The sequence below is a fragment of the Accipiter gentilis genome, chromosome 8 (genome assembly GCF_929443795.1).
Source record: "Accipiter gentilis chromosome 8, bAccGen1.1, whole genome shotgun sequence".
In the NCBI taxonomy this organism is placed as follows: domain Eukaryota; kingdom Metazoa; phylum Chordata; class Aves; order Accipitriformes; family Accipitridae; genus Astur; species Astur gentilis.
The window spans coordinates 4,738,207-4,762,004 of record NC_064887.1 but is presented as its reverse complement, the minus strand read 5'-3'; the positions used below and the strand labels follow the sequence as shown (position 1 = coordinate 4,762,004).

General features: G+C 38.3%; 1 protein-coding gene across 8 annotated transcripts in view; it reads left to right on the top strand.

Moving 5' to 3' along the window:
* The window catches only part of FGGY (FGGY carbohydrate kinase domain containing), a 327,630-nt gene that overhangs the window by 205,322 nt on the left and 98,510 nt on the right, over positions 1-23,798 (top strand). For all 8 annotated transcript variants that reach the window (XM_049807620.1, XM_049807621.1, XM_049807619.1 and 5 more), the window contains one exon: positions 3,693-3,781. In XM_049807620.1, coding sequence (XP_049663577.1) covers positions 3,693-3,781 — 89 coding nt within the window. The remainder of the gene's footprint in view (positions 1-3,692; positions 3,782-23,798) is intronic.

Sequence of the window (23,798 nt, the reverse complement as noted above, 5' to 3'; positions counted from 1 at the left end):
TGCTTTGTCTGAATTGGAGTAGGGGATGGGACATAAGTTTCTTATATCCCCATGAGTGTGCATTAAGTCTTCAGTTCTTCTCTTTCTTCCTTTCACACAAAGTATATTTGTTTTCTGTCATTTAGAAAGAGAGACTGATACACTACATAGCCTACTATTACAGATTGCCTGGGAGATTGAGATTCAAATTTGGGGTTGAGTTGGGAAAAGCAGACAGTTCTTCAGAGAATGAGTTTCTTTTCTGATTTTCAGATGACTTAGATTTTGACCTGATGTGGAACTTGAATGCTCACGCCAGCTTTATTTTTTACACTAAATGGTAAAACATTTTTCTGCTTCCATCTGTCCCTCCTGGTTTTAATCTAGATTTCTAATATACCGGTTTGGGATGGTTTTTGAATTTGTGGTTTTTGGCTGATAAGTAGCCATGAAATTCAGGCTGATACCCTGTGCTAAATCAGATGTCTTGCTTCTAGCCCATTTTTAGTTAATCCTGTGGGCAACAGGCATCTGATATGAAGGCTGTCCATAATGGCATTTAAGATAATTTGATTCATATTTAATCTGTATTAGAAATAACGAAAGTCAGGACATCTTTGGTGTTTATATACACATTTTACTTCTGGTGGAAAAAAATGCATTTTCACAAACATTAGATGTCTGAAGGTCACTTCATCTTACAAGAGAATTATATACTCGGTAAGAGTAGAAATCAAAGGTTTTCTGTACAGAAACAGACTACATGAGCAAACCAGTAAAATATGAATGTGAAAGCTCTTTCAGCTTTCCCAAAGAGAACGTGCCTCTAGGTGTCTTAAAAAAATTGTATTGGATGCTGGAGCTCATGTGAAATTCTGCCTGTATGTGTATTTTCAGTCCAGCTAGGAAGTGAACAAATACATTTGACGCAATACAAAATGGTGCAGTAGGGCTCCATGATAATCTTTTGACTTGTCAAGGAATAAATGGGCAATGGAGGCCTTTCATGTGCTGTGTATCAGTTCCCTGATCCCTCACTCTCCTAGACCCTTCTTGGCTAGGAAGATTAAAAGACATTGTAATTCATAATTCTTAAACGCTTTGCCCCCAAGTATTTGGGATTATCTGTTAGGATCTCAAAAAATTACTGTTTGGGGGTATAGTTGTTAACCCCACCCCAAAACAATCAGAGAGATGAAGAAAGGGGACTCCATAAGTACCCCTGCAAAATAGAAATATTGAATTAGTTTCTTTACAAGTGAGTTCGGAGGATGAGTCGCAGGATATGAATACAGCATTGGGAACGTTCCCGGATCTTTTCCACAGTCCTTTTAATGTGGTCACAGATTCCTGACTGTGAGTGAAAATAAATTCGAATTAACTTCAGTGAGTGTCGAAAACATGGAGACTTTTAAATTTGTTTGGAAAAAGCATCAGGGCATGCTATGATTTTTTTTGTCTGTGCTAATTAGTGATGACAAAGCATCAAGATGGCAAAGAATGAATCATTTGGATGTTCATGAAACAACATATTTTAGTGTCACTAACATGTGGCTTTTGGGAATTCTTGAAGTAATAGAATAAGGGTCCAAGGAGTATCTTTGATGAAACAGACTTGTTTGAAGAGGACAGTTATTCCTAATGCAATTTCTTTTCGATTAACACTAATAGCCAAACTACTGCTGCTTCTTGAAGACTGTCAGGTATGTTAACAATACATAATGGCTTTTATTATCAAAATAGTCAGGCTGAATAACCTTTGTACTAAAATATGGAGCACCTTTACATTCATTTATAAAGTTAAATTTGATGTGAGCAGCAGCCACATACGTCTAGGAGGTAAGTTAAACCTGAGTGATCAGGAACAGACATTCAAAGGTTGTGCATTTTATGTTAAAAAGTTGTAATTGGAGCATTTCTTTTTTGAACTGAATAGAAACCCAGTAAGTTTTAGAAGCCTTTGAAAAACAAAAGTCAAACAAGACAAATTCTTTGCATGATCCAAAACTAAACAAAATTTAGCTTTTTTTGTACTTACCCAGTTGCACCTTAGTTTCTGGAATTCAGAGATTCCCTTTCAGTAACTTTCTGGACTTGTAAGATTTTGGTTTGATATCACATAGTGTCTGAATTAAGTTATAGAGCCAAATAGTATTTCTTAAAATGAAATTATCTTTTACTTGAATTCAGCATGTACATTTTTGATACAGCATGTAATTAATTTTTGCTCCAGAAAACTGACGGCAGCTTTTAAAATGCAGATAACTTAAATTGTCATGTTATTGACAATTTACTGAATAATTTGAAAAAAAAAAAAGTTTTGAAAAGAAAAGCATTAATAACAAAGCTACTAGAACCTTTGCTAAAATAATTTGGCCTTCTGCTCAACTGTGTACCACAGGTTCTTGCAGGGGGTTTTTTTTGGAGGAGCGGGGAGGACTTGGAGTTGCTGTTGACAAAGCTTATGCTATTGAGACTCTCTTAGTGTTTTACTTCTCTAAAAGATCCTCTGTTTCTGGAATATTGTACAAGAGTCTTGTCCTGAACTTATGGAGAGTAGATGAAAAAGGTGGAACTTGAAAGCTAAAAGACAAGAAGGCAAAGAGAGGCCAGTGACAGGTGGCGTTTCTCAGGGGTCGGTATTGGTACTGACACTGTTTAACATCTTTGTTGGTGACGTGGACAGTGGGATTGAGTGCACCCTCAGCAAGTCTGCCAGTGACACCAAGCTGTGTGGTGCGGTCGACAGGCTGGAGGGAAGGGATGCCATCCAGAGGGACCTTGACAGGCTTGAGAGGTGGGCCTGTGCAAACCTCATGAACTTCAACAAGGCCAAGTACAAGGTCCTGCATATGGGTCAAGGCAATCTCAAGTGCAAATACAGGCTGGGCAATGAGTCGATTGAGAACAGCCCCAAGGAGAAGGACTTGGGGGTGTTGGTTGACGAGAAGCTCAACGTGACCTGGCAGTGTGCATCTTTTCAAACGGAAGCTTAGGCATTCATACTGCTTTGTGTGTTGTTATGCCTTTCAAGGAAATTTTGCAGAGGGGTAGAGTTTGCAAAGATAAACTTCTGTTAATTGTTCATGTGAATTCATGTGCATGCTGTGATGGCAACTGTAGGATTGCAGTGTGGATTTAAAGCTGATTGCTACTGGTTAATCCAGGCAGTTGAGAGCTCCCAAATGTCCCAGCTGTGGAAAAAAGCTTCACTGAAAGCTTACAGGTTCTTTCATGCTTCGATCATATTTCAGTCATTTTGAAAGAGATTCAAAAGCTTTGTGCTTGTGCTCACAGAGCTGTTTGTTTTCTTCCTGTACTTATAATTCAAAAATACTAAATTTAAAATGGTTAGTTTTTAGAAAGTAGGGCATACATTTTTTGAGAAAGTTGTCTGTTGACTTTGAGACTTCTCTGACATTGAGCAGCTGACAGGGAACTCAGAGAGACCACGTTACTGATCTGAAACATGTGCCTCCATGAACTCTTCATAGGAAACTCTTTTCTTATGATCAGTCTGTGGTGGGGGAAAGGCTCAGTTCTTCAGGCAGCAAATCACTGTAAAGTGAGTAGAGCAGACTGGATGATCAGAATATTGGGTTTGGAAAAATTGTCATTTTTACATAAATGTCAGGGGGTTTTAATTGCATTAAAATAAGGACACGATCATGCCTGGCCTCTGATACCTGCATTTCTAAAAATTTTTTTGTTAGAACTTGCAAGAATCGTGTTGGGAGAAGGCAGGCTACTTCTTTGATCTTCCGGATTTCTTATCTTGGAAAGCCACAGGTGTCACTGCAAGGTATGTTAATTATAACAATATGATTTGGTCTTTGTCTATTTTCTTATGTATATTTCTGCCTTAATTCATTATGACTGGACATGCTGTTATGTAAATCTGTCTGTATTTCAGCCTGCTCCAAAACATCTTGAACCTATCTCCTGCTTCCATTGTGCATTCCTGAACACAGTTGTTCCTGTGAGCGGTGTAATTCACTGATACAGTATGTTGTTACAAGTGTCAGTTAATTGGTCTTTTACTCCATTTTGGAATATAAATACAATTGCTCTAGTTACTGTGAAATATGCTTGTAATAGTTCTTTGAAATCTGTTTTTGTTGACAACTTTATTGACCTTTTTGAGAACTGGAAGAAAACACTTCTTTGCCATGTGGGAGGGATCTGGTAAAATCTTGTTTAGTGGTCACTTCACTGTAAAACAAGGCAGCTATATTGCTCCCCAAAAGCATCCTGGAATACTTGCTGAGCAGTTTAACAAAACTCTTTGAGAGAACCCCTTTAAAATCTTGATTAAAGTGACCAATACAAGTGAAGCACATTTGCAGATAAACAAGTCCTTGTGAAAAGTGAGGTACAGTATTATTTATTTAAAATAAAGTCTTATGGACCAGTTACCTCCCCAGGTCAGTGCAGTTCACCGTTATTTCCATTGGAGTTTGTGGAGCTGAATCTGTGGGAAAAAATAGTCTAAAATAAAAGCTGGTGAAAGGATAGTTTTAGTCTCTCTGGAAATGGAAGATACCTTCGCATCAGACACGGTTCTTTTTATTTGAGTGTTTTCTTTCTCCTTAGTTAGTCTCCATGATTGACAGCTATTGTTAAATATCTTGCATTATAGGGCAGGACAGTGCTATGTTTGACTTTGGGGGGGGAAGCAAAGAGATTAGTTGTGCAAGGATTTGCTAGATGATAATTGAAAGATTGTATCTCAAATCTTCCTTCCTTTGGACTTTCAGTCAGATTCTGCTGTGTGCCGTATAACTATGAGTTATATAACAGAAGAACAACCCTCACCGCAAAGATCTTGCAATCTAAGCAGTCCTGTCACCTGACCCAAATCTAACATCAGCAGGATAAACCCCAGGCTCCCGGATGATATGCCATGCAGGGTCTACATCTTGTGAAAGTACTCAAGACTTTGATTTAGAATTAGCACGCTTTGGTCAGTGGACAGGATGGAGAATGGTGACTGCCTTTTTTCCCATAAACAGTGTAAGAGTGCGACAGATCAAGTGCTCCTCAAATTTAGGCACAGTCACATGTGAAAGAAGTAACCACCTGTCCTGAAGAGAACCTTTTTGAGGTAGTTGGGCGATATGATGACCCAGAAAATGGGTATGACTAAATGTCACTTTTAGTGGGTTACAGATGGGTTACTTGCCTAGGGACCCTGGTTGGAACTGAATTTCAAACCTAGCTTTAGATCGGCTTTGTGGCCAGATGATGATTAATAGATGGGATAAAATGTGTGAGGAAATAATGAAATGTTCACCTTCTGCTAATGCTCATCCTGTGCTAATGGCTGAAGAAGCTAAAATAGAATATGGTCCATGTGAACTTTGAGTCGAATATTATTTGGAATTTATTTTTAAAGGAAGGGAAGTAGTTTCAGAGAGAATAGTGATATATTTGAAAGAGAATTTTTAACTTCCTTGAGCAGAGGGATCTCCAGCATTTATGAACAGAGTTCCTGGTCTTCCCAGAGCCCTCACTGACTCAGCATGTTCTGCTTATCTTGTTTTTAATAGTGGCAACCATACTGTATAAAAGAAATCCCTCTCTCTGCCCTTCCCTCCCTCCATCTCTCTTAACCTCCAACCTAGTGTAGCTTGTGAGACCAGATGGAAAAGAACAACAATGCCTTCCTGCTGACTTAAAAATGTGTTACTGTGATTAATTCTTTAGCTGTTGGGAAATGAATGATTGTATTGAAGCTGCAGAAGTAATGGATCGCTGGTAACAACTGGGGAATCTAGATTCCTTTTACTTGTTCCTGAAAATTCCCATCTGCTGTGGTTTTCACAAAACTCTAGTAAGAGTTACGCCATGCCTGGTAGTTGCTATTCCAATGTGGTATTTGTCCCATCTGCTTGCTGCATGAACCTGTTGGTGGTTATAGTTTCTGTGAGGCCTTTGGGGAAGGGCAGGTGTTTTCTTGGGTGTGTTGTTAGTACCCAGAACTGTAGGACCCTAATTCTTTCTGAGAACTTCTGTTGCAATGAATATTATTAACAACAGTGAAAGAGCAAACAGATCTCATGAACTAACGATTGTATTCTCTAGTGCTCATCTAACCTGTACAGGAGTACAGTCTGAATTCCCGAGATTAAAATTTTCAGCCTCCTCTGCCACGTTTGTATGCAACCAAAATGCATGGCAGGAGATTTAAAAGGAAGTTAGGAGGGGGTGTATAGGAGCTTAGAGTATGATAACAGAGTTTCTGTCTACTGTCCCTCATGAATGCCTTAATTTAGGGGGTAGTGTTATTTGTGGGGGTGAGGAAAGGAAGAAAAGGATGGGGTAAGAGTAATGCTGTGGACTTAGTGTTGTGGTGCTGTCAGCTGGTGTCAGGCTATCATGCCTTGCAGTGGACTTTGGGACTGTCCAACTCGGTGAAACTCAGGCTTTGCTTTGGAAGTAGGCCTGAAAAGAGAGGGTATGGTGGCAATGACATCTCCTTGGTTCTGCCTGGCTTTGGCTTTGTGTTCTTAGCTGTAACTTTCTGGAGGTGAGGCAGAGAATCTCTCTTAAAACAAAAAAGCAAGCTGCAGAAGATTATACTCAAAAGTAGAGCTGCTTGAATTTTTACTGGCAAGTTAATTTCCTTAGAAATAACATTTTGATTATTCAAAAACTGTTTTATTATATTGATTAATGTTGTAAGGGAGAAAGGAATGTTGGGAAAAGACTTTCTGGACAAAATCTTCCCCTACCCTTTGGTTGAGAGTCTTCTATTTTAGATAAAATAGTTCCTTGTACATCCTCCTTTGCTGCCTTCATGTGCTCCCCAAAATTAAGCCCATTATTTTGGCTCTAGTGGAATGTCTTACAGGGTTACCAAGGAGGAAGAAAAAGACAGGAAAATAAGGACAAGAAATGTTTTGCTGGAATCAAACCTAATTTTTTTTCCTTCCTCTGCTCTCCTCCGTGCACACCTGTTTCTTGGGAATTTCCTTGAAGATTGGTGAAGCAAAGTAATTTGTCCTGCATATGCTCATAATACTAGGGAAGTGTGAATTTATCAAGTATAAGATTCTTAACACCTTTTCTCCCTTTGAGCACAAAGGAGCCTATTCACAGGGCAAGACACAGTGTTAGTCATTGTGAATCATACATAACTTGGCCCTGATAAAAGAAAGATTTATTTTTTTGAATTTATTTGGTGATGGGGATTTTACCAAAATAAATGCAATTCCAAGGGCACTTTTGTAGGAAAGACTTCTGCATGCATTGAAACCATTAATCTTGCTTCTCTAATTTTTTAAGGGGCTCTTTAAAACATTTTGTATGTATTTAACATTTAAAAACTATGTATAGTCATTTTGGCTTCAGTGAGACTCCTCAGTGCACAAAGTTAAGTAGTGTGGGAGATCAGGATTTGAAGTATTTGAAAAGCAGTTCTTGATGTGTATTTCCGAGTACAAAATCGTTTGTCTTTCATCTTCAATTCTGGTGGCTTGAACTGCCTTGTTGCTATGTTTTTTTCCAGTGGATGTATAATAAACTGTAAATGCTTCTTACCTAAAAGGTGGAGACTCAAACGTATTGTGAGATTTTTACCTACTGTCTTTGAAATTGCTAAATATCTCACTGAGCAGTGTCCACCCATCAGTTGCAAAGGATAAGTTCCAAATCATTGATTCCCATTGTTCTTAGAAGATTGTTGCCTGTAATGTTCCCTATTAAAAATAGTTATTTTTTATTATTTCTACTTTGGGTTGATGAAAGGCCATTGAATTGTTCTGAATGATCTGGATGGCTGACTATTCTGCATTGAAAAATGTTACTGACAGCTCTTTAGTTAAAAAATTTAAAACTTTGGAACTTCCCTGCTCCTGCCCCCCAGGGTTGCAACAATGAGCATTGGTTTTGCCACTTGAACACTCAGTTATCTTATTTCAGAAATATTGTTGTGGAGAGGAAGAGAGAGCTGTTTTTTTCACAGATGTGTTAGCAATGCTTCTCAGAGGCTCAGCACTTTTACTCATGGTGAGTGTGACTCACTGCTCTCTTCCACCCACCATCTATAACCTCTGATAACTTTTCCTTTATATGGTATTTTGGATAAAGCTATCTTAATAAAATCTAAATGCCTATCTGGTTTAGTTACAGGTTACTATATTATGGATAGAGAAATCTTATCAGAGATGCACATCTGCAATTTTTTGTATTTCTGAAGTCTCGTGAAGTATTACATTGCAGATAAGAATATGGCTGAGCTGTCAAATTGGGTAGAATTCACACACAAAATTATCAAAGGTTGTGTGTGTTTATATCTGTTTCAGGGCCACTTTCAGTCATAAGCAACTCACTGGGAAATTAGCTAGTCTTTACTGGATTTATGTGGTTTAAGATGAGCTGTAACCAAAGAGAGATTAAACCTGTGAATGAGGATTTGGAAACACAGGGAAGAGTGTCAGGCTGACGTTATTGAGGTAGATAGTGTCCAACATCATGCTATAAGCCACCTCCCAAAACTACCAAAAAAAGTTGGAAAAAAACTGAATATTTGTGCAGAATAATTTATGTATATTATTACACCTTAGATATTTTAATAGTTGGGGAAAGTAATGTGTTATCTAGTAGAGACTTTATCTCACATGTGAATGTTGACCCAAATAATTTTGCTGTGGAAATACTTGTCCAGTCAGTCTTCAACTGCTAGCCATCACGACAGGGAAAAAATGGTGTAACAGAGTTGTTTCATGTGCTTTTTTGGGGGGATGTTTTATAAATGATCTCCTTCCAACAGATCTTGGGATCATGAGTTTCTTCAGATAAAATCAGTTTTATAAGAAAGAAATTCATACTGTTATGGTGATTACAGAGAGTAAAGTGAAAGGCAAATGTTTGTAGTTCATAAAAAAACATTTCTGGGAACCACATAACTAATATTAGGCTATATATCTATCTGTGTGAGAGTCTGTCATAGCTTTTTAATATACAGTATATTTTCAACAGGAAAATACCTTGACAAATTTTTTTCTTTCATTTACAAGAAAGAGGCTAGTTCCTTGGCTTGTGCATGTTTAAATAGCTGACTCTTTATGTTAGGCAGTGATTAAGTCCTTAAAGTTTCTTTGTAACCTGTTCCCAGTTGCTTATCATTAGAGCTAGAGATGGCTCTGTTGAACTAATTTAAATCCAGAGAACTCCTCTGATGTTAGCAGGGTTGATGCAGAGTATGCTGAGATAAATAGAATTAGTCTGGTCCATTGCTGAGTTGCAGTGACAGAAGTTTGTAATAAAACATTAAAGCTAGGAAGGTGCTTTTGAATCCAAGAATCTGGATTCAAGTCTCTGCTCTGTTATATCCCCTGTGTGATTTGGAGAAGTGAATTAAATCTACATCTTTGGAGGTGTTTAGGCAGCTGAATACCTTTGGGGATTTGATTCTTGTTCATCCCTGTATTTGTTCTTCATCTGTTGAAGTGATACATCCATACACTCTTAGGTGGTTGCTTACTTTTACTGCTGGGAGGTATTTCATCACTGTGGTTAGTGAAGTCCTCACCAAATATTTTATCCAGATAGGCTGGAAACTTTGAGAAGAGAGAGAGTTTAGATGAGGAGCTTATGTTTAGAGGTGCTGTTGAAAAAACAAACTGGTGTGAATTAAATGATTATCTGAAGGATGCCTGTGTCTTTGTAAAGGATTGGGCAATCTTTTTAGTGAGATGTGGTAACTGGAGCAGCACAGACACTATTTTTTTGGGGCCAGCTGCCCTTCCCTTCCTTCCTAGGCTTGCCATGACTAATGTATACCCTTTGGCTGGGATTCTGGCATTTGGCTGCTTCTTGTTTATATTTTGTGCCTACTTCAAAAGATGCCTGGTCTAAAAATTAGGCCTCTCTCTGGAAAGACAGGGGCTAGGGAATATTTCCGAAAGCTTTCCTGATTAGCACTGCAGCCTATGTGGCGGTGACAGTATCCTGAATTGCACTCGGGTTTTATGTCCTGTTTATGAAATGAGACCCAAGACTTCAGACTTGCAGTCTTGTTTGGGGAAGTCTCTGGAGAAGGGAGAATTATCTTGAAGGGCTGGTTGGGAGGGGAGGGATGGCGTTGTTGTGGATTGGACAAACAAAGTACCATGGATTTCTTGTCATGGTGCCAAAAGCAAGTGTCCCTGTGATGGTATCTTTGCCAAACAAGAGAATTCCACTTCTGTCAGGCTTTTAATAAATTCAAAACATGTTCTTTGGAGTCCAGGGACACACAGACTAATCCATTGTAAGAAAATAGGAAACATATAGCTGTAAAAGTTATCAGGACTGTGAAGGGCAGGTGCAATGTGGGCCATTACTGTTAGATTTTATTTTTTTTATTTAAAAATGACATGTCCTTGAGTTTACACTGTAGTCTGAAAGGGTGCTCTGTGCTAAATAAGAAAATTGTTAGCAGGTCTCGTTAACATTAGCCAGGAAGCACACAGGCAAACAGGAAGCTTTAGCTATTGTTATTGTACAAATGCCCTTTACAAAATATTAGCAAAAGAAGCTTAATGTGTTTTCCACAAGAACAGGAGCCCTTCATAGTGTCTAACTGTATCTGCACAGTGAAGAAAAACTGCATTGTCCCTTTCCAACAGCTTTGACATACATTGAGACATTGCATTTCAGAGACTTGCATTCAGATCTTCAAATATTTACTACTTTGATTGTATTTTTTTAGGATGTTAGGATTGTTAATTAGCTCTGACAGTATCTAGCCCTTAGTTTTCTATTGTGTTCATTTGCTGCTAAAAAAAAAGGCAGCTAGGTCAGTATAGAAAAGGATTGGGGGCAGGCGCAGTAGTAGATGTATTACTGGCAACTTGCCACAGAGACAGTGAACTCTGAGCCAACCATGAAGTCATTTTGAACTCAGGGAGTCTCACTAATCCAAGGCGATGTGTCTTAATTTGACAAAGCAAAGGCTGCTTGATAAGCAACCCCCGCTACAAATGCTGTTAAACGGGGGTGTTTGTAAGTTTAGATTGTGGACGAGAAATGTGGTAATACGAAAGAAATCATCTTGTTTTCAGGTTCTTACTCCCCCAAGGCCAAAGGCAGGCTTGGCTCTGTTCTCCCCTGCAGTTCGGGCTGTGCAGTGGCTTGATGTGAAATTTGAGAAACATATGTAGTTTTCTATTTCAGGAAAATGATCTCAGGGATTGAATGTGTGTTTTGTTGGCTGTTAAGCTCTGATCTTGCCTAGTGTGGTAGTTTGAGAGTGTGCGTATATGCGAGTGTGTGTGCGTGTGTGTCTGTGTGATGGTTAAGACATTCTCCAGTACTTTAAAAAAAATAATCAGGGTTCATGTATTCATTGCTGTTAAAGGTCTTATTTCTTCAGTCTCAAAGTGCAACATCCTTCATCATAAGAAACCTCTGAAATAAATATACTATGTACATCAGAAAATGTTTCTGTCTTTTATTTTTCCATAATAGTCATTAACATTTACTTGAGCTGATGAGTGGTACATACACAAAGTTTTCCATCAAAGCAAAGGAGCTGTGTTTAAACAGCCCTTTCATTGTTGATCCTGTGCAGAAGCAATATATATATGAACACTGTAATTATTAGCTTTTCTGAGGGTCAGGTAATCTCCCCTTCATAAAATTTGTAAAGAGATGGCTAGGAGTCTTTGAGATCCGGCTTGCTGACATGCTAACTAATGGTGGGACTCGATAACTCAGCTTCACTGAAGCTGGGGTGCTGAGGGAGGCGGAGTATCGAAGGAGGTTGTGGTGTTATGGCCTTAAATTCTGAGGAAGGACAAGGCAGAAACCACAGAGGAGCATGTTGTCTTTCAGTTCTCTTAATCTAACTTTCTTTACAGTCAACTTGGTTCTCTTCAGATACAGGTTGGGTGTTCAGAGGATGTATGTTTCCTTTGCATTAGCTTCTGTGAATGCCATCAGGGATCAGACCCTCATGGTACAAGGCATGTTATAAACAATCTGTTGTCTTTGAACTCTTCCTTATGTGAAACACCATAGAAAGCCCCATGCAAAGCCCTTGTCCCTTGTGAGATTGGATCTCTGTTCAGCAAGAGCTGTGTAGCAATTGCTTTCTTGCATAAATTTGAACCAGGTAAGAAAATAGCCATGTTTATGAACTCCTGGGTCATTTACAGCCCCAGCAGTGTTTCAGTGTGCACATATATAATTCATATATTCACAGTAAATTCTTAAAAACCACCCCCTGAAAACAATAACATTCCAGGAGTGTTCTCATCCAGTGAAGGAAAAGAAAGCTATGTAGTATGAAGTCTGCACATTGCATGTGTACATATAGTGCTTAAAAGTATTAAAACTCACTTAAATTTATTATTCCATAAGGAGCTCTTTTTTATTTTTTTAAAAAAAAACTTTACTCTTCTGTAATATCTTGCATATGAAAGAGTCTTAATAAATTCAGCCTTAAAATGCTGCTCTTAAGTAAGAAAGTGGCATTATTATTTTATAGATGAGAAAAGAGCTGTATAATTTGAAGGGTAACGTTCTTCTAAGTGTTTAGCTGGGCATCCAGCTTTCTCTCTAACTTGCGGTGAGAATTAGGTGTCCTATTCCATAGGCATTTTCACAGATCACGCTATTTATTCTGGACCAATTCTTCCTCCAGACTTCCCAAACAAATGCTTTTCACCACTAGAGTGTTCCTCCTATCCCTTTTGCTGTAATACATGGCTGTAACAACAGTCTTGGCCTGGAAGGCAGTTTACTTACACGTTTGCTTTATTTTTGTTGGCTGGCTATCTAAATCTGTTTAATGTTAGTAACTTTCACTGGAAATTCTCATCGTGCTTTAGGATGACACTGATGGTGTCAGGGTTGATTTACATTATCTCTTTAAAGCAGCATTAGCTTACACAGGACTTTCTCTTATTTGTTTTAGCGTTCATATTATCCAGAGAGGAGCCTTTTAACTGGGAAATGTAAATAACCTGACAACGAAGGCTTCAAAAGAAAATTATTCTTCGTCCATGGCAGTGATACCAATTTTGCCAACTCTGTAACCTTTAAAATAGTGTACTTTTATGCTTGACCTGTTATCTGCCTATAAAAATAATCTTAGATCAGTGATACAGTGCTTTCAAGAATGTGTCTAAAGAAAGCAGACACTTCTACATATGTGTTCTGTCATTTCTTCATTGTGGTAGACCATCTGCTGCTTTAACTATAAGTAAGATTTGGCTATTGATTTGGTATAAGTGCCTGGCTATGCCTTCTACTTACATTGAGATAGTGAACACTTCTACTGTAGCTTGCAAAATGATGTTGCCAGATAGTGAGCCCAATATTATATAAATATATAATGTGTTATATGAAATCACCAAGGATTTGGTTTTTGCTTCCCCTGTTTTTTTATTCCAGTGCCATTCCATTAAGCTGCTCATTAGATGAAAGGTTGTAATTCAGTCTTCAGTGGATGAAATGTATATGTACTTATGGAATCAAAGACATTCCAAGAAAGGTTGTTTATTTTCTTACTACCTTCTTTAATTAAATTTCGATGGTAGGATTCTGACTGTCTGACTTGAGAGAAACAGATGAAGCAATAATGATTGCACTGTGATACAGCAAAGATGACTGAAGTTATGCTTATTGGTTGTCAGACCCTGCATGCATAGGAAACTTAATTCTTCTGTGGATAGGATAGTTGAAATTCCAGATTCCACCATGGCTGTTAGTTTTATTTTAAAGTGAAGGTGGGGAAGTTGTCTATTTTATCTTTTAATATCAGCTGGCTTCAGATGATATTTGGATTTTATATATATTTATTTGGCTCAGATTGCTCACATTCAGCTTTAAATTGCCTCTACAGCTGCTAATCTAAGTTAAAACCTCTGTTTGTCCGCTTTATTTTAGTTCAAGTGCTCTCAGATTTGTCAGCCTGAGTTACGGGCTTGCTGGTGTTCTGTTATAGATGTAGCCTTGTACTCTCCTGAGTGGGGATTTGGAAATGACAAGCATTCCTCAGAGAGCCTGTCCCTGTGTTACTCAACAGAGTAACAGAGCTGTGGCTCTCCTGCCGTCGCTCCTGAGCTCCCCATGCCAGTGGCTGTTTGTTAGAGTAGAAGGGCGTCTGTGGAAGGTGGCCTAGCAGCTGCCTCTAGCACCCACGCACAAGGAACTTTTGTCAAAGTGGGAAAGAAAGTAGGAAAGCCCTTCATACTGCAGAAGTTGATTGGGAAAAACTTACCCGAGGATGTGCAAAGAGAGATATGCCTATTATATTCAAAGCCCTCCCTGCCCCCAAAACCCACTTGCATTTATGCGTATGTAGTACACGTTGTTAGGATGAAGGAAATAACTCCAACTTTCATTCACTGTAGTTTGACATTTTTAAGATAATCTCCTCTCCTCTTCTTCCAGTGTAATTTTCCAAGGTGACTTGTTTCTTCTGAGGGATGAGGCTGGATCTGCACAATAAGGTGTTTTTATATTTAATTAAAAGTGATGGGGGGGGAGAACATGCCACAAAATACACAGAAAACTATTTTCCTGTAGTTTCTAAGATCTTCTAACATCTTCTAAGATTCTCTCCATGAAGCTGTACTTGGGAGTTTTTGGTTTGTCGTTGTATATAATGTATCTAATAAAGGCTCTTTTGAGAAAAAGCAATATTATGATATAATTTTAGTTTCAAGACGCAAATTCAGTGTGCTTCCTGTCTTAATGGAAAAAGTAGGTGTGATGTTGTCCTTAATTCCTTGAACACAGCATCTGTATGCTAGGTTAATGCTGCATAGTGCTTTCATCTCCCTATAAAGAAGGGAAAATGGGGAATGTGTAAGAGCGTGTTACACTGTTGATACCTCTTTGTATTTGCCCTTCATAAACAGTATCTTTCATATGTCATACTGGGTAACGCTTGTCCATGATATATATAGTTTGAATGTGTATCTCAAAGACAAATTAGAGTTCTTTAGTGGTCACTATTCCCTCATGCTGATGCCCCAGTAGCACCAGGTATGAATATAATGGGAGAGCTCTCTGGAGGAATTCCAGTTGGTTTCACACTTCTGGTTTTGTATACTTTGTCCTGTAACAACTCTTCATTTTGTGTATAAGGACAGTTCATAAACAGATGCTGAATCTCAACATGGTGCCTGAAATTTCCTGCTATTTCTGACTTGCCTGTAACAACACAGACAGCCCTTATTTATACCAGTTAGCTCCACTGGTAATCTAAGTAAATTTCCTCTTAACTCTTTCAGGTTATGTCTCTTTAAATGTGCATCAAAGGAAAGTTACACCTACTAAATATGTTAAGAGTCAAGAGATTTCTAATTGCCTAACCTATCAAGAGACGTATTAATTAATAAGTAGATGCTCGTTTGTTTTGGCACAAACAGAATATCAGGGAGAGAAAGGAGGAGGGAGAGTAAAAAGAATTATGCCCAAAATGACAAAGCACAAATTATCTTGTAACTATGATATCTGCTGTGCTGATGGAAATCACTTCAGGCTGATCTCAAAGTCTTCATCTGCTATCTTGTTTACTTGTTGGTTTATCTAAAACGGCCTCTGTTTTTATGTGTGTGTGTATGTACACATGTGTGCATAAAATAGGGAATACAGTTTTACCTTATTAAATTTGAAACTCTGCTCGGAGGAATATTGCTCAAGAAAACCACATCAGGCCAAGCTTTTGAAAATGCAGACTGGTTTAGAGAAAGCATTTTAATATATTGAAGCCTCAAGCCATCTACCTCTCTGCTCCTGAGCTCCACCTGAAAACTTCCAGGGCTGAATAATTTAAGGTTTGGGGTTTTTTAATCTTTCTGCAAGAAATACTAGTCTGATGTTTTATTTTCTTAAAGTCTGAACTCCACATAACTTTTTTTCAGAACTGTTTATCCTCACTCCAGACATGAACCTTGGAAAGGTGGCAGAAAAAACAAACAGCTGCTGTGTTTTTGGGCAGTCTGCATTCCTTTAAACTCTCTGAGATCAGACTTGTGCTGAGATTTTCAAATTATTTGTCCTAGGGCTTAACCACTTTCACTCCTGCTTAAAAGCCAGTTAGTTTGCCATACTGGTGCTTGTGAGAGCTGTCATGCAGAGCCTTAATGATTCAAGAACTATGAATATATGATGTGTTCTTAGGGCTTTTTATTATTGTTTCATTCCAACTTCACCTACCTCTCTAATCATCTTTCCATTTTTGGACTCCAACCTTTTTTTAGTTTAAGCATTTTGCTTAAGATATTCTAGGGTATTTTGTTTTCATTTTGGTTTTAGGGTAAATTTGATGCATATAAAAATGTTATTAATGGACCAGGGTGGAGGTAATAAAAAAGATTGTCACATTCCCAAGACCCAGAGTCGGAAATTATCTTCTCCAAGCTTGGGTTTCTTTCCTTCACAAGTGGGAGGGGGGAAAGAGAGCTATCGGTCCTGTGGCAGTGTTTTCTGCCCTCTTGGTCAGGTCTCCAAAATGTGTTCTGTGGACCTTGGTGTAAGAGGTGGAAGAGTCAGGACAATACAGGCTTGTGTGGTGAACTACTAAAGGCGTGTTTAATGGTCAGGGCCTTCGTGTAGGTTTGCCAGTCAGAGAGACGTGAGGGTGCTGCTTCTACTCGTGCCTTATAAGTAGCCTGAATCCCAAGCACGTCTTGCAGTTCCCTCGCTTTCCAATTCGTGGAACTTCCCTGAGTAAAGAGATTGGTTGTACCAGATCACTGTTTTTGTGATATGGGTTAAATATATTGGGCAGGATGCTGAGACCAAACATGTTTACTAGCAACTAGAGTTAATGGAAAAACAAAGCAGTCAATCCAATTCTGAAGGACTTTTCAGTTAACCGTGTTCATTCTTGTCTTTGAGCCTTTTTTCCAGCAAAGTCCTTAGGCACGTGCTTAAAGTTAAAGCGTGTGCTTCAGTGTTTTGCTGGTCTGGGTCCTTTTATTTCCCATCCAAGCATGTTGGTATGAACAGGCTGTTGGTTGTATGAATGTTTGGGGAACTGTTCTTACACTGTTCATTTTTCTCCTCTGAACTTTTTGTTCACTTAGGGCCCAGAAAAGATACTTTGTAATTTCTGTATGACAGAGATAACGATTTGCAAACAGTCTGTAGGTTACTGATTGAGATTAATTGGCACTGATGATGAAGAAATTGTGTATTTGGAAAAATCAAGGTCAGTCCACCTAGAGAAGTTTTCACCTGATGTCTTTCTCCAGCCGAGTAATTTGACTGGCAGCACTTGCCATATGACAAGATCATCTTCAGACAGTTCAGGTACTGTGGATTTAGCCCACGGTATACATGTTATTGTTTCTTCCAGAAAGTTCTCTTTTAAGTAACTGCTGCCTTTTAGGTGTTGCTTCGTGTTACTTTTTTGATCTGAATGTAGATTTGTTTCTTTCTTTCTGTTTTTCATTACTGCAGTCATCCAGCCTTGTGTATCTCTGACTACTGTAGGACAGCAGGTCTTGTGCTGTCCCTCCTCCTCGTTATCATACCATCCATGGCAAGTCAGGACAGGAGAGCGCAGTTAAATTGAGACCTTAGGATTTCTGTCTGCATCGTGCAGCAGTGGAAGTTGGCCTTTCACCTCTAGAGCCATCTTAGAACATCAGTGAGTTAATTTTCTTTGTACTTTTCTTTGTCAAGGTGCAAACCACTTTACATTAAGGAAAACGGCTTAATTATGCAGAATGTACAGCCTGATATTGCTGACTTAACTGCTGGAGTTAATAAGGCCTGCCTATCTATATAGAATAAGTCAAGCACAATCCTGCGGTTGCTTATGCAGACAAGTGACTTACATAAATGCTCCAGTCGATGTCAAAGATATTATTGGTTTGGGTCAGGTGACTCACACCTAAGTCTGTGTAGGACCAAACAGACAAATAATAGTTTGCAAAATTGCATTTTAAAAAATTTGTTGTTTATTTCTCTTGCATAAAAATTTACAGGGTTTCTATGAAAAGTGATCTTTTTAATTCCATCACTTAATTTAGTAAAAAACACAAATGTGGAAATTCTTGCTTTTTTTTTTTTTCCCATTAAAAAAATGTAAAGCATTAAAGAGGGAATAAAGCATTCTTTATTTTTTCAGGTAGCTAACATAAGGATTTTAAATTGACTTTTAGTCCATTCTTCTATGTGCTTGCAGCATTTGCGAGTGTATTTTATGCTAGTATTGCAGTATAATTCAAGTATCGAGAAAGGGAAAGACAAATATTTTAGGGTTGTTAGAACTGCATGAAAGGGTTCATTAGAGTTTAGAATAGTGGTAAACTCCACCCTTCTGGTTCAACCGTCACCTTTCACAATGTTTAGTGTAAGGCAAGCTCAGGCATTACCCGGCTTACCTGGGAGGGTTAGCTCCGTCTCTGAGAGAGCTGTAGATGTTCATTCCCAGATGAAGTTGTTTTTAAGATTTAAATGAATGTAAAACCCATTGATGTCCACCTTCCTTGTGTAACAGGCTAAAGCATCTGAAATTAGTCTTTTAGCCACTCTTCCAAGAACCCGTGGCTTGATTTGTTTGATTGTTAAAACAAGTCAAATTGAAGGTTCATTTTGTCCAGTCTCTTCTTTTTTACAATGGCAGTAGCAATTGTTTCGGAGGAAAAAAAGGAGGGAGGAATCCTAGAATTGACAACATATTAACTTCCTTCTGGGGATAGTTCTTTTAAGTCATGCTCAGTTAATAAGGGTTTATGATGTTTCCTTATGTTATTTCTCACTATTATTATGATTGGAAGCAGTCTAGATATCCATGTAATATAGTTTGTTTGTTTGTTTGTTTGTTTTTCCCCCTCCCCCCCCCTTAAGGTTTTGGTCCCAGCAATACACATACCCTTTTTCAATTGCATAATGATTGCTTGTTTTGTTTCAATGAATGTATTGCTGTATTCTGAGGAATAATGGCGCTTGATTTATCTGCTCTGTAGCCTTCCTTATTTTCTATATTGATCTCCCATTCCTTTCCCTACTGATGTAAATAAGCTGGTTTTTTCACTCTTACTTTATGGAAGTTATGTGTCCTTTTACTCACTTCAGTTATCTGTTTCAGAACTCCTTGTGATTCCACTTGGTGGGGTTTTCTTTGGTTTGTGGAATCACACAGCTATCCAAATAATATTGTTGATCTTGCTTTTTGAGATATGCTCCAAAGTTTGCCCTCTTTTTTACATGGATACAATTCCAAAGAACTGTAAACTCAAACCATTATCATTATTATTTAAATATACTCCAGAATTAGGCGCAGATACTGACATTTAAAAGATTAAAATACAAGCATACAATACAGCATATGATGTATGTGAAATGAGCCATCTTGCTTTTCCTTTGATTTAAATGCCTTACCTTAAAACCTAACCACCAAAAAAATTTATACTAATGACAGTAAATTTTGACCAAATATATCTAGTATTTAGGAATGACTTGTGCTTTTAAGAGTATACATTGACTGAACTGATTTTTGTGATGGGAGGTAACAACACACCTCACTGCCTGTGCGGGAATCTCTAAGGTGCACATGGCAGCCGAATCCTGTCATCCTAACTTGAGTAAGACTTGAAGGTGGTTTGCCTGACTAAAGAAGGAGGGCTCAATGTTGGAGTTTATATGTGAAATCAGATCAGTCTGCATCAAAATGCAGTTATTAAAACTTTCTTTTATTGCAGTACTCTTGGCAATTTCCCTGCTTCTGTTCTGGTTTCACTTAGGCTTTGTCTGGCCGCAAGTGCATGACAGCCTAGGTTCCAGTTCAGCATAGTCTGACTAAGCTGGTAAAAACTCCCATTAACTCTACTGACGGTTCTTCAGGACTTTGTACTCACACATATGTTCAAGTACCGTGCTAGATTAGCCTCTCAACAGCTTTGACATTAGGAATAGATACATTATTTACTCACGAATTAGTAAAATGTGTATTTATAGTGAACTTGTGAAGAGATTTCTGGACTAATAGTTTCTCTCTCAAAATATCAATGTTAGGGTTGTAAGGGTGTTTTTTTTTCTCACCACTCTAATTCTACACAATTATATGAAAACAGCATAAACCACATCATGAAGCATTGCTCATGTGGAGATTTGCTTTACTAGTCAGTGTATAGAGTGTCAGTGTCCACATGGCTGCTGGCCAGTCATTGCCCTCAGCATCATGCCACACTTTCTAAACCACAGGAAAAGTCCACAATACTTCCTAAGTCTTTGTGCTCCCTAAACATGGATGTTGGTGGTGCATGTCCCTTGTTTACTTTTCATACAGTAGAAGGATAAAGTGTCATGAAGATAATAACTGCGGTCTTCCTATACCCTGCTGATGTCAATCCTGTTGAATAATGAAATCTATTATAATACAGCTAATAGATGTGAGGATACATGTGTCTGTTTGATGGCCAGTGGCCGAAGCACCAAATGGTCCTGACGGATGTGTTGGGTGATGTACATGTAGATGTGAGTAGTGCTTTGCTGCCATTATTGTACTGGGAGAAATTTATGTTGTTCAAGGGAGTAATCTCACTCTATCAAAAGCCATATAGTGGTGAGGGAGCTTGCCTGAAACCTGACTTCCTTTTTCTCAGTTACTTGTACTCTTTGCTTAATCTTTTGACTAACTTCATTGAGTGTTTGGTGAAGCCTTGAACTATGGTAAATGTGCTCAAGCTTAGACTTCCAGAGGAAAACTGTATTCTGGCTCTGTATACCGATACTTTCAGTTTTAATTGTGTAATAGTTTTAACTGCCTGAAGAAAGTAACGGGAGATGTGTTTTTAAATACAGGCTCTTAATTGAAATAGGTATTTGACTTCCTATTGCAGAGTAGTTTCCTTGAAATACTGAGCTTGAAAGAGTATGTTTGTCTGAATAAATTGAACTGAAACACTGCTGATGTTGCATAATGGCAGGAGGTATGTCCAGAGGGCAGGCTGCCGGACTGGAGCAGCTAGATATGTGGGCTTTATTTCCAGTTTTGCTTTTCATTTGCCATGCCATTTTTGGGTGATTTTTATAACCTTCTCTCTGCTTATTAAGCTTTTAAAACTTAGAGTGATTCAACTTCATGTATGTGCAAACTTTTTGTTACTGTCATATTTAAAGATTTAGACTAGTTGTGCATAGGAAGATTTTTAATATGTTCAGCATCTTAGTATCTGAATGGTGTCTTTCTGCCTGGGTCTCTAGACTGAGTCTCTGGAGTTCAAGATTCAATTCAGGGGTCTGAATGAGGTTTACTCTTTGACCCTTGGCCAAGTCACTCAATTTCTTTTGCCTCTGTTTGCCATCTTTTAAGGGAATGGATTAATATTTCCAATCCCACATGCTATGTCTGATTTGTCTAGACAATACATTTTTGTGTCTAGGACTGTGTCTCATTATGTGTTTTTCAACAATGCCGAAGACAATGGGCTTGAATCTTGGTTGGGTGTCTGTAATATAATACAGAATGAAATTAATAAAAAAGCAAGCAGTCTGCTGAGTGTTTGCTTCCCCTTGCCTCATGACATGGTGAGGTGTACGTGGGTGGATAAAATATTCTTATTTTATACTTTCTGGTCCAACTCAACGTGTTTAGCTAAGTGCATCCCTGGTGTGAATCCACTGAAATTATTGGATGTACACAAGGGATTAATCTGACTCGGTATGTTGCACTTGAGACAGTTGGTTCCCTTCAGGTCTGATGATACAACTTCTTCTAGGAAAACTAAATTTAAGAGTGTAAGTCTTTAAATCTTTTGATAGTGTGTTCCTAAAGAGAAACACACTTTTTTTTTTAATTGGACTCTGTTACAAATAGTAAAAGAAACATCATCTCATTGTAGTTAGTGTGATTCACCTTCTGTTGTATGACTTTTTTTGACATTTGCAGTGTTTGATGCATTTATTTATGTTTTTTAAAGGATGGGTTTAAATAGATTACAGCAAACAATTACAGACAGGTACATTCTCCCAATCCAAAGTAAATATCTGTATGTGTATAAGTACGTGTGTGTGTGTGTGTGTGTATTTATGAAAAAGTAAAATGTGCTAGTTTTCTTACAATACTTATATATCAAATGCATACTTTCACATCTCTGGCAAGATATACAGCAGTTACATTTTTTTAAGGTACCTCATCCAACATAGCATTTTATTTATGTGGGTTGATCCTTAAGAGTCCGAGCGTCACAGAAATTATTTTCCCAACAGTCATTAAGTTCAGGGTTTATCTGTATAATACAACATCAGTCTCATACCTTTTCTGGAGTACAGGAAACATCTACACTTTATAATTCTCAAGAGGGTCCTGTGCTTATTGTGATGGTAATTGGAGGTCACTCTTAACTCTCGTTGGCATGGTCGGTAGGTTGATACCAGAGTTTAAAGCACTTTGCTGCTTTGAAACCTTGTGCTGCTATGCAGTCTTTGAAAATGATCCTATTGTTCTTTTTTTTTTTTTTTTTTTTTTCCTTCCCCTCTTTCAAAGTGACGCTCAGGATTTAAATATAACATGGAATCTTGTCAGGGAGTGGCTGTAATCAGCGGATATTAATTATAGATGTGGATGTAGAAAATGGCAAATATGAATTGTATTTTTCATACAATAAAATCTATCCCTTTAAGTAAGCAACATATTTGCTTAGAAAATTCTGTGATTTAAAAAGCCAGCCAAAAACCTCCTAAGTGTTACAGCATGAACACCAAATACTAGAGCGAGGCTTGAGTTAATTATTCCTTTTTTCCCTTTACAGAAATAATTTTAACCTTTTGATTTACTGATTTAAAGACTTTCTTTCCTGTTCGCTGATTGTTGCTAAGAGCTGTGAGTGGGACTTCAACACACACACATGGGGGGGTATGTGTTCAGAAGAGTCAAAAGTCCTGCTTCTACATGCTGTATCCTGACAAAAGACCTAAAAGCCCATGGTAATACATCTACCTTGAAATGCCTCCTCTCACTGAGGTCCTTTAAAAATCTGCAAGGAAAACTATGTTAAGGTTATAGAAGAAATTGTTTTTTGATTTTTTTCTTCTGGATATTGTCAAGAACTTATATAATACTGAAATGGTACTGGCCAGGAAGTGGGCATGGAGACAATATTTGCGAAGCATGCTTAGCCAGTGCTTTTCTTCATGTTGTACAACCTTTGCCAGAGTTGGAGCTTCTGCTTACTGCATGAGAAAACCAGTCGTGGCCATATCTGGCTGTTTTGCCTGCCTTGGGACAGCTGCCCTTTGAGGCATAGGGGCCATTTTTGTGCTTGGATCTGAGCGGTGATGAAGTCTGATCTAATACCTCACAAATCTGAAAGCAAAACTCCCCGTTTCACCTCAGTGGAAACTGGGCAAACCCCGTTACCCCTTACAGCCCCATGCATTTCCTTGTCTGATAAATAAGTTTTGAAGTACTGGTGTAATGCTTGCGTCTGTTGGTCAATGGTTTGGTGGATACCAGTCCCTCAAGGGCTGTGATGTAGCTGCTGTTCCCTAAGAGCTTTCCTCTTACATAAGAGTACGTTAATCTTCCATGGACTGTGCTTTGGCAGGGAAATTTACAGCAGAGGAAGGGAGACCTGGTTTACGTTTTTAAATAAAAGCTGTGCCACCAGTCCGGTGAGACATCTGACTTTCTAGATGTGAGGCCAACAGAGCTGCTGAATACAAGTTCACAAATTCTTAACCCAAAATTTAGTCTCGTTGATTGTGAAAGAGTCTGTTAGGACCATACGTGTTCACTGAGTCAGCAGTGTTCCGAAAAAATGGAGGGAATGGTGAATCTTGTCAAACAAATACTTTAAACACATATTTTAAAGAAAACCTGGGAAATCTTTAGGCCAAATGTAGTACTTCAATGTAATTTTTTT